The 13,420-nt window shown below is 34.7% G+C and overlaps 1 protein-coding gene across 1 annotated transcript in view; it reads right to left on the minus strand.

Annotated features, from left to right (window-relative positions):
* Nucleotides 1-1,055: 1,055 nt before the first annotated feature.
* LOC136041251 (uncharacterized) overlaps nt 1,056-13,420 on the minus strand; it is an 82,686-nt gene continuing 70,321 nt past the window's right edge. The window contains exons 14-15 of the mRNA XM_065725857.1: nt 10,502-10,664; nt 1,056-1,776 (exon numbers count right to left, since the gene is read on the minus strand). Of these exons, the coding sequence (XP_065581929.1) occupies nt 1,676-1,776; nt 10,502-10,664 (264 nt within the window). The 3' untranslated portion in view covers nt 1,056-1,675. The remainder of the gene's footprint in view (nt 1,777-10,501; nt 10,665-13,420) is intronic.

Genomic DNA, 13,420 nt, shown 5'->3' on the forward strand with positions numbered 1-13,420 from the left:
TTCAATTTATATTATAATGGGAAGAACAAGATATGGGAATCAAAGAACAGATGGATACTAACTTTTCAGAGTAAAAAAAAAATTACGAATTGTAGATGAATGAGGCTTCACAGGTCTACCAATTAAAGAAGAAACAAAACACGAAGAAAAAGGACGTTAAACGTCAGAACGTTAATACAAAGTTAAAAAAGAAAAAACTCATATTTCAACCGTCCCAGTTGTTTTATTTTGCTACATTAATTTCTAACATATTACGGGAAAGGAATTGTTAACTATCATAAGTTTGGTAGTAAAAGTTTGAAGAAAGGCATAAATTGGGCAACATGTTCAAAATTAGCGTTTAAAAGTTTTATTTTCTTGTTCCTCTAATTTTTCAATTTTGCGCCAGAAATTGAATCAGAACACCGTTTCGAACCAATAGCAGAATTCCGCTTATATGTTTAAATGCTGAAAAAAATGTCTGCTGCCCGAGGCAATACAGCTATTAATCATACATTTTCACAAATGATTTTTTGCTGGGACGGCGGAAAAGACCTTACAAAGAAAACAAAATGAAACAAGTAAAACACTTCTTTTCCTTAAAAACTACTCTCACTTCTAAAATACTTTTCAAAAAAAGATATTTTTTTTCTTTTTTTAATATCACTTTAGTTCAATCACATTATTCTTTGTTTTTGATCAAATATTTGTACTTTTAAAAATTAAAATGACTTTAAACAGTACAAACAGAGTGAGAAGATTAAAACAGAGGGGACGGGGAAAGAAAAAAGAGATGAAAAGATAAGATATTTAAAGTGTTGGATCTAAAAAAAAAAAAAAAAGAAAAAAAGAAAATGCTTGAAAACTTAAATGGAGAACCATTAGATTAATAAAAAAAAGAAAACTTACCTTAAAATTACTAGATTTGAAGACTTGTATACAGAGCCGTATCAAGGATTTTTTTTGTTTTTTTTGGGGGGGGGGGGGCACAAGAATTTTTTTTCGGTATTGGGAGCGGGGGGTATACAAAAAACCCTCAAAACGCATAAAAAATTGTTTACATCCATTTTTGTTACATTTTTACAAGTCAGACAAACATTTCAGCGAGGGGAAGGGCTCGAACCCCTTACCTCCACCCCACCTGGATACGGTCTTGCTTGTATAGGATACCTATAAGATGTTTTTTTTTTTTTTTTTTTTTTTTTTTTTATCCCATTAAAAAGTTTTGAAATAAATGCAAAAAGCGTTTAGAAAGAAAAGTAAATAATTATAAGTATTTATGAAAAGTAATGCAAGTTAAAGCATCAAATAATCTTGCAAATAAAATTAACCAAAAAAAAAGGAAATTGTACAAAAAATATAAGAAAAAACTGATTGCTTATAAAAATATTACTTTTTACTTATAAAAGAGTAAAACTTAAATATTTTTAAACGATCCAAAGGACACACAAAAATGGCTTAAACTAGCCAGCATGTTAAAGAGCTAATGAAGGTTCTTGTATAGTAATCATTAAAAAAAAATAATAAAAGACTATAAACAGTTTTACTTAATGAAAATGAATATAACCTAAAGCTTCAAAGCAACAATAAAAGAAAACAAAAAACATTAAACAAGCTGAAGAACTGCCTATAAACTATTAGCCTTGGGCCATCAGAATTAGCAAAATTAACAAAATATAAAAGAAAGAAAAAACAGCTACATTGACATCCGCGCAATCTTGATTGACCTTGGATTTCCGAAACTACCGTCTTCACTTGGACTTTGAGATATTTTGATCATTCTGTTTCGTTGCATATCTGAAATAAAACTAATTTTTAAGCTTTGAATTTCTTTTCGTTCTAGTTCATTTTTTCTGTGCACAAACTAATTTGTTCTTTCTTTCTAGGAATTTTCTCCTTTTTGAATTTCATTTAACCTTTATTTATTTAACTCTCTTACATTTTTTATTCGGCTTAGTCTGATCAAATCAAAATTGTCAAACTACGGTTTGCTTTAATAAACACAATCAGCATTTACTGACGCAAATCGTTTTGTTTAAGGCCCTGTTCACATTTGTACTCAGCTGAACATGAATTTCTAGCCATCATCACTATGGACTAATCAGGGTTACTTATAATAAGAGGAAGCATATTGTCATTGATCGAAAATGATTAGACCTAGACATTGACATCTAGCCTAGTATGCTAGTATGGTAATAAATCAGGAATGGTCCTAAATCAGGTATATATAAATCAGGTATGGTAATAAATGGTAATTCCTGGTCCTAAATCAGGATGGTAATAAAGTGGCTTATGCTTTTACTTGCGGCACCAAGTAAATACTAAGAACTTTTTTTCGGAAGGGATCCAGGAAAAGCAAATCAAAAGAAAGCATCATAATTTTGGCATATTAAACCTGGAATAGAGATATTAAAGGAGTTAGCCAAGTTCCAGGAGTCCATAGAGGGCACTGGCTCAAAAGATTCTACATTATGTTTGCATCTAGACGTAGGACCAAACTGAAAGCAACTGATAAGTGTCTTAAACTTTCGTATAAAAAATATTTAACCCATTCAAATTAACCCCTACCTAACCAAAACAAATTAATCCCATTTAGTACAAACATTCTTAAAAAAAATAATTTAATAAAAGAAATGTAATTCAACCCGTTTTTTGGAGGTGATAAAAGGTATCTTTTATCACTTCACTGTACTGTGACCACTTCACTGTGGGGAGGGGGCTAGATGATCTTTATTAGTTTTCATTTAATTTTGATGTCAGTGTTTTTATAACATCTTATGCTACTTCAATGCTAGGCTATTCTTTGCTCCTCCCCCCAACTAAAAAACAAAAGTGTTCTTCGGTCTTATATATTTCAAGTTAACAAGATTTTTCATAGGCTGCGTGTTTCTCTGCATTAGGTTGCAGCAATAGCTGCAATCTACTACAGGAAAAACAACATCCCATAGAAGCTTAAGAAAAAAAGAGCCCCGTATGAAAAAATTGTCGTTAATGCTAATTCAGGAATAATAGCTATTATATCAATTCGACTTAATAAAAGAAGTTTATTGAATAAACAGAGTTATTGGAATTTCGAAAAAGAGCTGGAAACGCTGATAAACTCCCTTTTTTCTTTTTTCTTTCTCCAGCACTATTAGGGCACTGGAATATCGTAGAAAGCTGTTTAAAGAAATATTTAAAAACTAATACTCACATTTCAGTGATTATCATTATTTTGAAATAACAACAACATCATACAATTCTGGGCGGGATGCAATTAAAAGCTGGACCGCAATAACGTGGACCTTATTATATTTGGCAAGAGCGTTGGATGGTAAATCAAACGTCATTTTTGCATTTCAACTAGGAATCCAGTTGAACATACGACATATTAGTCGCTAAAACGTTTACCACAAAAGCTTTTAGAAGTACGATTTAATATTAAAGCTTGAACTCTTTTAAATCATTAAAGTATCAGGTCTCACCTAAAGGTTAGAAGGCTGAGTTAAACGGGGGTTAAATTAAATGAGACTGAGTTTAACGGGGTTGGGTTGAATGGGGGTTGAGTTAAATTGGGGTTAAATTGAACGAAGATTCGATTAAATAGGTTGAGCAACACAGGGGTCGAGTTACACAAAAACGGTAAAATACGTATCTCAATAATCTTTATAGTAATAAAAAGTAATGGGTGATTAACAAAAGTTCATCCAAAATCCATGTAAAATCCATGGTGTCATGTAGAATATTGTCCGAACAGAAATAAACAAAACAAAGGCTGAATTTCAACGCTAATGGCGTTTTCTAACATATTTCCCGATAATAACTATTTTTAGTGAACTTGATCTGTTTTTCTTTGACTCGTAGCAGAATTCTTACATCCACCAAGAGGACTCATTTCTTTGCTCGGGCCATACAAAAGGCCAAAGACCCCCTCCTCCCTAAGCCGACGATAAAATCATTATCGAAAATCTATAAATGTTGATCAAGACAAATTGCATTGTATGTGCACTTATAACCAAAGATCATAAACATCCCCCCCCCCGGCCAAAAACATAAGAAATCATTCAAAATCCAAAATCGTATAAAGAGGATAAAGATTGGTGACATTACATCAAGAACTTCTCTTTTTTTTCTTTTTGGTTTTAAGAATAAAAAAACCATGGCGAATTCACAAGAAAATTAGTCCCAACTGATTACTATAATGAGTTCTTATTGTAACAGCAGATTTCCTCCTCTTTAAGTATTTCCTCCTCTTGATCCGTAGCCTGCGCATGTCAGGTAGGCATAAGCTCTACATAGTTTTTTACGTTACGCAAGCTTATGTTACGTTATCAAAAGTTAACACAGTATCAACACAATGGAATTCTTGAATAAGCAATTGACAAAGTCTGAAAATAATTTAACAAAACCTTCATGTTTAAACAGAGCATGACTCACTATTTCCCTTCCCCCATTTTAAATTTAGAGTAGTTTTTTTTATGATGATTGGAATGATTATAGACGATACTTATGATGGTTCTATGAATTTTTACGTTAGCCTGGTGTGAAAAAATTTTAAGCATAAAAGTCAACACAACCAATTACCATGGAAAATTACCGTGAAAAGTCCTTAAGAGTTAAACAATTCAAGTAGACAACAAATAACCATTATAAAGCATTAATTATTCAAAAACTATTACTGACGATGAAACGATGATTTTTATGCAAAAATCTATTTGTATAATGGATGGAATAAAGGACAAGTGGCACCTCTTACCCTGTATCCCTCTAAAACCCTACCCTCCCCAATCCCAACAAAAATATATGGTCCCTCTTGCCCAAAGTTTCAAGGTGATTGAGGTGATACTCAAGGTGTTTCGAAGTTTAAAGGTGTTACTGTAAAAATCATGATTTTTACAACTTCACTCTGCTTACTATTGAGAAATAATAACCTGTTGCAACATGGTATAGAATATGAGATGTGCAACTTCACAACAACAGACATGAATATATCAGGAGCAGAATTAGCATATTTATGTTAATAGATGGAACATCCATAGGTCGTTTTGTCATTTTGTAATATATAAAATCAGGAAACCCTAATGTGGTTGGAAGGCATAGTTGCACCCAAGTCTGGCCCCTAAGAAGAGAGGGGATGTTGAGCAGAAGATTTCGTTTAAGGAGTGAGCGGAGATAGAAACGTGTGAGCTATATGTTTATTCCCAATTTGTAATTTATTCGGATGAGAGAAGGGTGTTCTTAGAATCAGTTTTGAGGCCACCCCCTCCAAGCGTGGAGTTGGTGTTGAAGGATTGAAAAAAAACCAGCAAAACAAAAAATTGACGATATGTGACCAGAAATTTGTGGCTATATAGCATATTGGGGTCCATTAATGAAAGAACATACTTTAGAATGTCGTCTAAGTTTCTCTGTGCTCAAAAAACTTAAAGTTGCAATTATTCTCGAGAATTCCGTCAGAATAGATTACGTAGAAGAAACCCTAAACACAAGTATTTGATTCTGTCATTACCTATTGGATTGTTTTGAAGCGTATCTCTTAGGAATTTCTTATAATGGATGACAGAATATCCATTATATTTGTACAATGGAGGGGATACAGGACAACTGGCACATTCTAGCTAATGCAGTGAATGTGAATTTCGTTGTCCAAAGCACGTCCCGACCTCTTAAGTGAGGCCATCTCTCTATCTTTATGTTGATCCAGACTTTGATAAATCTTCTATGCATTTTCTCTGACTCACTGGTTAAATAACTTAAATAATCATTAAAAACCTATGGCTAAATCCTGATTATATATGCCTATTATAGACGTGCACAAGTTAGAATGCTATTATCGAGAAAGATATTGCGAGAAAAAAGGGAACACTAGGAACGACGTTTGAAGCTGATACGTAGACTAGATGGCTTCAAAACAATCCAATATATATTGACAGAACCAAATACTTGTGTTTAGGGTTTCTTCTACACAATCTATTCTGACGGAACTCTCGAGAATAATTGTAACTTTAAGTCTTTTGAGCACAGAGAGACTTGGACGACATTCTAAAGTATGTTCTTTCATTGATGGACCCCAATATGCTGTATAGTCACAAATTTCTAGTCACATACCGTCAAGTTTTTTTTTCAATCCTTATTCAACACCAACTATACACTTGGAGGGGCTGGCCTCAATACTGATTCTAAGAGCACCCCTCTCTCATCCGAGTAAATTATAAATTGGGAATAAACATATAGTTCACACGTTTCGATCACTGTTTACTCCGTAAACGTAATCTCCTGCTCAACATCCCCTCCTCTTAGGGGTCAGACCAGGGTACAACTACGCCTTCCAACCACATTAGGGTTTCCTAATTTTATGTATTTCAAACTGACAAAAAACCCTATGCTGTTAGAAGATCTAGAGTCACTGACTTCAGAGTCAGTGCATGATAAAAGTATGCGTCATGAGGCGTATGAGCTTCTCAGGGACATCGTTTTCCTGTATATTGATATGAAACCAGAAGATGGCTACGGCGATGCTATAATATTATGCTTCATGTGGTGCTCTAGAACCCGTAGGAGCAAGAAGAGTTGGTAAATATACCCAAATCCAGGTGGAAAGCCCGCTTAGTTCGGACATGTAGTAGTGTCCCTGATTGAGCTGAACGGTTAAGAAGGACAATGAAAAATATCTTAGCAGCAATGATTATAAGCGATATTCCCCAGTAGTTCTTGCATTCAACTTCGTCCCCCTTTTGAAAAGGGAACTGATGATTGAACCTTCCCATTAAGCAATGATTGAAATTTTAAGCAACGATTTTAAATAGCCAGCTTTACCAGTGTTAGTGGTTGGGACCTCGAGATTCTATTGCGCAATTGAGTAAAATTATTCAAATTTTATTTACAATTATAATTCGTCGAATCTTTGTAAGGTGGGTGTTATAAGACAGATAACAATATAATGAAAAACACCTTGCATTATTAGTTTGAGTAAATTACGCCAAATATACTCTTAATATCCCCCCCCCCCCAAAAAAAAAAAATTAAAAAAAAACATACTATTTAACATTTGATTCATATTTGATATAGTCGCTGTCATGTCTAAAGGTCGTATCTCAAACTTTCATCCTTCTGTGATTCTTGTCTGCTAGGATGTTCTCAAAGAGAGTACCAGAAGGCTAATGTAGGTAGGGAGGATATATCAGTTTTATCTTTTAATTTTCGTATCTTAAGGAATTTTATCTTTCTTGAAAGGAATTGTCATCTTATTATCTACAGGGTTCGGACAGGTCGGTTCGTTTAAAATTATAGGCTCTGTCCTATTTTTGTAGGATTTCCCGAGCCCAAATATAGGCCAAATACAGGATTTGGAAGTCTCCGGGGCCAGATCTGTGGTAGATGGCGTGGGATGCCTGGTCATATACATTCATTATTTCTCGAGTTTTTTTTTTTTTTTTTTTTTTTTTTTTTTTTTTTTTTTTTTTTTTTTTTTTTTTTTTTTTTTTTTTTTTTTTTTTTTTTACTTCCAATACAAACTGTACAAATAGTAAAAAACAGTAAAAAATCAGATACACATACTGTGCCAACGATTGACTGCTACAGGTAAATTACTTAGATCACTCTTGCTGTTTCTTGGGCATCAATTTCGATATGAGATCAGTTTTTCTCTTTGCAGGAGACTGCTCCATTCTCGCAAATTACAAAATCTGCTCTCTCTCTCACTTGTTCTGGACTTCACAGCTCTTTCAAGCAAAGAAACAGCTAAGCCAATGTCTATGGAACTGTTGGACTCGGCAGCCTTCTTCATTCTGTAGGTCGCTTCCTGAAGTAGAGTATCTGATACTGTTATCTTTTCTTATTCTGATGTTAGAAGTTTTTTCTTTTTGCTTTCCAGGTCTTCTATTTCTTTTTTTTTGTTGGCAAGAACCTCCTATAACTTCCACAGATTGTCCTCTTCGAAAGCTGCTTAACCCTTCTCGGATAGCTCTTCTTTTTTCTTTTCATCCAGATATTGTTGATACCGAGACCGTGCGGAACGTGCCAGATTCAACAGTTCTTTTGAAATAAAAACCGTTCTGGTTTTCCTCCATGAAGTCTCAACGTGTCATATACCATGAGTCTCGCATCAAGAACGCGTTCAGACAACAACGCCTGGTCTTCGCCAAGAATCCTAACAGAACGCGAGAGCCCACACTCAACATCTGCGCTACCATGCGATAACGTCAGCACCGCTTTGATAAGCTTGGTAAGTTGCTGTCCCCGCGCTCATTCGCCAGTCCAAAATAATGGTTCCAAAAATGATCGATTCGAGTAATGTCCTCCCGGGGTCCAGCTTCCGTTCAAAAAAGCTACGTCTACGTCTGCAATGCTTCTTGAATCCTTCATGTTGATCGGACTCAAACAGCGTAAAGCCTCTAGAAAACCATCTTTTTACAGAGGACATTTGTTTAAAATATGGCGAATACCCGCAATAAAATGTTTTCGCACATTGACATAGAAAATGGCTTTGTCTTTCAGTGTTGCTTTTTGACAGGAAGCTCGTTCCACATTTTCTGAAGCTATGGGCTTTTCTGAAAATGTTTCAGCAAGATTCAACATTTCTGGTGATAGATTTTCAGTTTCGGTTACGAAATCTGGACTAAAGACCTGTCCGCAAAACGCCACAACTAGATTTTGATCTCCGAGTGCAGAACATGAATAAGAGGCTCTTCTCTCTGGAACAGTTGGGTGAAACTCGTGAACAGTTCTGCTGAGGCTAGAACAAACTCAAGTTGGGCCTCATCATCGCACTTCTGATGTAAGCCACAATCTTCAGAAATTTGGGAGTGGACAGAAGTTTCTTCGGTTTTTTATCTCTCGGCACGAAGTTCAGGAAAGATTGCCGGCCACTGCTGCATGATACTAGCAAGGCCACGTCCAATCGTCAGCCAGCGGCTTGGGACATGCTTTATGAAAGCATTCTCCGGTACTCTCACTTTATTTGGCGCTTTCGATAGTCTTCACAACGTGCAGGCCAGCCGTCAAAAAATGAATGTGCAAGAATAACAAAGTCGAAACTTTCCTTTCCGAGCACCTGAAGACCTTTCAAGAAAGCGTTATGGATTATATGGATGTTGCAAGTACCAATGTTCAACATTCCATTTTCCGTCAATTTCTTTTTTTCGGCATTGAACTTGTTTCAAACGCTTTTATTGACGTTTGGTCCAGCACTTCCAAGCGTGATCAGTTTCTCAAGTGGCAGCTGATTCTGCTCAATGGCTGACATAATCTTCCTATACAGGTCATCACTTGTCGCTTGGCCCATGAAACTTGTGCATAAATGTCTGCTCTGGATTTCGTTTTCGTATGAGGACCAATATTAAGCCCGTATCTGTAACTGTTTCATACCAGCGTTGTTGGTTGTCTCATCGTATTCTAGTACAGAATAGGACTAAATGTCCTTCACAAGCATTTGCTTAAAGTAAGGATGCAGCGCATCGGTGATCAGATACGTGAGTTTCTTCGCAATTAGGCACATTCCGTCGGGGATCTTACCGGGGAAAATTGCATGGAAGGTTGTGACAATAAGGTCTGAAGAGTCAGCAGACATGGAACTCTGTACCGTCTGAAGTGCCCATATTAACTCAGCTTTATAAGCGGCATCACGCTCACAAAACATGTTTTTACCAACTAAGGGTTTATCCTTGGTTGTTTCATCAACTCAAGATTTTCCGGTCAAATGAAGCTGCAGTGGATGTAATTGAGCAGTAGCTACGGCTTTGTATTCTGCAGATTGCACATGTTGGCTTAGCTGAGCAATCCCAGCTTGCAACCAAGATTTTTCAAGCAGAGTTTGCAAAAGGACGAGTACTGGTCATTCCCAGTCTTATACCATTTGCCAATCTTTCTACTGCTGCAATCCATCTTAGCAAGCCATGAACTATTAATCTTGGTAGGTCACATACTTAATTACCAAGCATCACCCGCGAAATAACATCTAAAGATTGAAAGACCATAAAAAGAAAAAATGTGGATATGTCCGAAACTGGGCCGTATCAGCCTTTTAAATAGCGTTCAGCCAGGAAACGCATAAGTCACAAGAACTCCAGTCTCATTAAGCAGAGACTGCTAGCCTATATACTGATCTTCGCTCATTTCGGACAAGCCCAACATGACAAAATCAAACATTGGCTATTAAGTCAACACAACAGCATAGCCGAGGCAGAAGCAGCTAACTAAGCCCAACACAAAGCGTTAGTTAAGTTCGAACAGCTCAACTTTTGTAATTAATTATCAACCTACACCAAAAGACAGCAGAGTCAAAAGCAAAGAAAGCACATCTTGGCTTACTTAATGAGCAGTGAAAATTCCAAATCTCGAACAATGTTCTTAGTGCTCTTCAGCCGAAAATATAGGAATAATAAGATTTTAGCCAAAACATAGGCATTTTATAGGAGTGCATCAAAATATAGGAATTTATTGGAATTTATAGGCGAGTCCGAACGCTGTATCTATGACTTTTAAAATCCCTAACCCCCTCCTCCTCCCCCTGCAGAAAAAAAATATTTTCTATAAAAAAAATTACCGAGCAAAAATCCGAATGCAGTAGCTGCCTGAGGACGGCTGAGATCCTTGAATATACCATGAAAGTTGTCTAATCCGTTGTTGAGACCTTCATCAACCATCTGAAGAATGCTCTCACGGGTTGGCAAATGAAAACGAGTCGTTACACTCACAAAACTAAGAGTCTAAAAAGAAATGATTTTAGGATTCCAGAAATTCTAGCGGTAAAGGCAGAATAGGTATTATTTTAAATGTATCGGTATTAAGGCCATTCGGTACCTTAAAAATCATTTTGTAGGCCCCATCGTTGGCCAAACTAGTCAAATGATATTTCTTTAGAATTAATAGAAACTGATAGATACTGAATATTCCAATAACCCGAAAAGCTAATGAGGGGCTAATTTAAACAAAAATAATACTCCCCTGTATCACCAAAAATCTACAGCTTCTACCACCACAAAAAACTCCCAAAACTGTCAAATTGCTCAAATGATATTTCTGTTGACTGATTTTTAACCTTTTACTACAAGGCATGCTAGAACATCATTAGGTTTTGAACTTTAGGTCCTAGAACATTATATTACAGTCTTGAACTTTAAAGAGGAAATTAAACCGAAACAAAACAACAAATTAACACTTGCTGATGATGTAAACTTAATTAGAACTGAATGTCTTTATTTAAGGAGTTTAAGGTCTAAATTATAGCATTTTTAGATTATAATTTATGACTGACTTCAATTGAATATTTCTTATGGATTAATTTACGACCCTGCAAATCATTATAAAAATTAATAATAATGCAATAATAATAATTTATTAATACCAAATAAGGAAAGCTTTCAAGCTTGTCGCACTAAACATAATAAAAAGAAGTTATGACAATACTGACAACATAATACACACATACAAATCTATGAAAATAACAACTACAACAAACACTGACAAATAATACTATAAATGATTTAAAAATGATTTATTGTGAAAATTACTTTCTGCTAGTTTTGTTTTGAATCTGTTTATGTTGTCTGTTAGAAATGTTTCAGGTGGAAGGTCACTCCATGGCTTCCAAACTCTGCTTTAAAATGAATTTTGGCCTATTTTCCTTTTTGAAAGTGAGGGGTACAATTTCTATGGGTCATAACGGGTCCTGTTAGTGTCATTAAATGTGAAGAACAGTGATGTACTTATATTATCAATGCCTTTGATTATATGGAATGTGTTGATAATGTCTGCCCTATCCCACTGGAATTGAAGACTTGACAATCCTAGCCTGTGCAGTCTATTTTCATACGGCAAATGTTTCAAATAAGGTACAAGCTTAGTTGCTCTTTGCTGTATTTTTTCAACCCTTGCTCTGTCTTTTTTATTCAATGGATACCATACCGACGAATTGTATTTGAGTATAGGTCAAACTGTTGACTTACAAATGGCAATGAATGAATGGAGATTAAACTTACGGAAATTGCATCTGAGACATAATAGCTGATAATTTTCCTTTTAAATAATGCATTCACAGTGAGCCTGCAATATATACCAAATATATAAAATGAAACCAATCACTGTCTTATGTTTTTTTCTTCCTTATGGAACTTGAAACTTGGAACTCGACCGATCAACCTTTTGTCAAATTGCCAATAATGCAAACAAAAGTAAGATTATCTTAAATCGGGCTAATTATATTATAACAAATACTATTTGTTTATATTACTTAATTAGTATATATTACTATATTATATTATATATTACTATATTATATATTATATTACTTACTTATTAATTAATTACTATATTATATTACTATATATATTATATATATATATTACTATATATTACTGTATATTACTTAATTACCTAATTATATTACTTAACAAAAGTAAGATTATCTTAAATCGGGCTAATTATATGCGGTAGTTACTCTTTCCTTTAAGTTGTTTTCTAGGTTCTGGCAGTACTCAATATTCGGCCAAAAAACAATCATCTAACTGCAGAGAAATTTATTTAAAACGATAAATTTGAATGTTATAAAGTTGACTTGTTAATTTTGTTATAATGACGGTTTGGTTTTTATGTGTTGTATGTTTAACCCAATAATTTTAACTTTTAAATTGTGTTTTATAGTTTTAACCATTAGTTCTTCTGATGAAGAAAAGAAAACAGTGTCAAAAAATTACGGCCCAGGCAAAATAAGATATTTCATAGTAATAGGGGGCGTAAATTAGGCAAGGGGAGCGCAACGGCTGAATTTGCACTCTCTCCCTAATTTTTCAAAAACACCGTTTTGGCAGGACATTTACATGGAATAGTCATTAAAAATTTTTAAAACAGTAAATTGCCCCCCTCCCCTCGATTTGAAAAATTCACTTTTCAAATCCTTTCCACCGACTATTTAGTAAAAGGTGGTTATGTTACACTTTTTTTTTACCATAATCACGCAGTAACCCCTCCTATCTAGTTACCTAATTTTAAAAAAAAACACCGTTTTGGTAGGAAATTTTCATAGAAAAACATCTTTTTTGGCATCGTCATTGAATTCTTTTTAAACAGTAAATTGCCCCCCTCCCCTCGATTTGAAAAATTCATTTTTCAAATCCTCTCCACCGACTATTTAGTAAAAGGTATCACACAATAACCGACTATTAAGTAATCACGCAGTAATTACTCCTCCTTCGGTTGTGATAAATTACGCCCTAAAGTTTCGTGAATTCAAGCGGTTTACTGAGCAGCGGTATATAAGTACCGCCAACAAAACGACATACAACATCGCTATTTTAATTCGATCAAAAATTGAATATGTATATATGATTATTGAAAATAGCATTTTTAGTATAAAGGACACTTAAAGATGTCTTGTGTACATTCCTGTAACAGTGGTTTGACCAACAGAGGGCTATTGGTTCAATAGCCCTGAAATATAAGTTAAATAATTATTTATTTCACTTAA

Source organism: Artemia franciscana, unplaced genomic scaffold (genome assembly GCF_032884065.1).
Source record: "Artemia franciscana unplaced genomic scaffold, ASM3288406v1 PGA_scaffold_1180, whole genome shotgun sequence".
In the NCBI taxonomy this organism is placed as follows: Eukaryota; Metazoa; Arthropoda; class Branchiopoda; order Anostraca; family Artemiidae; genus Artemia; species Artemia franciscana.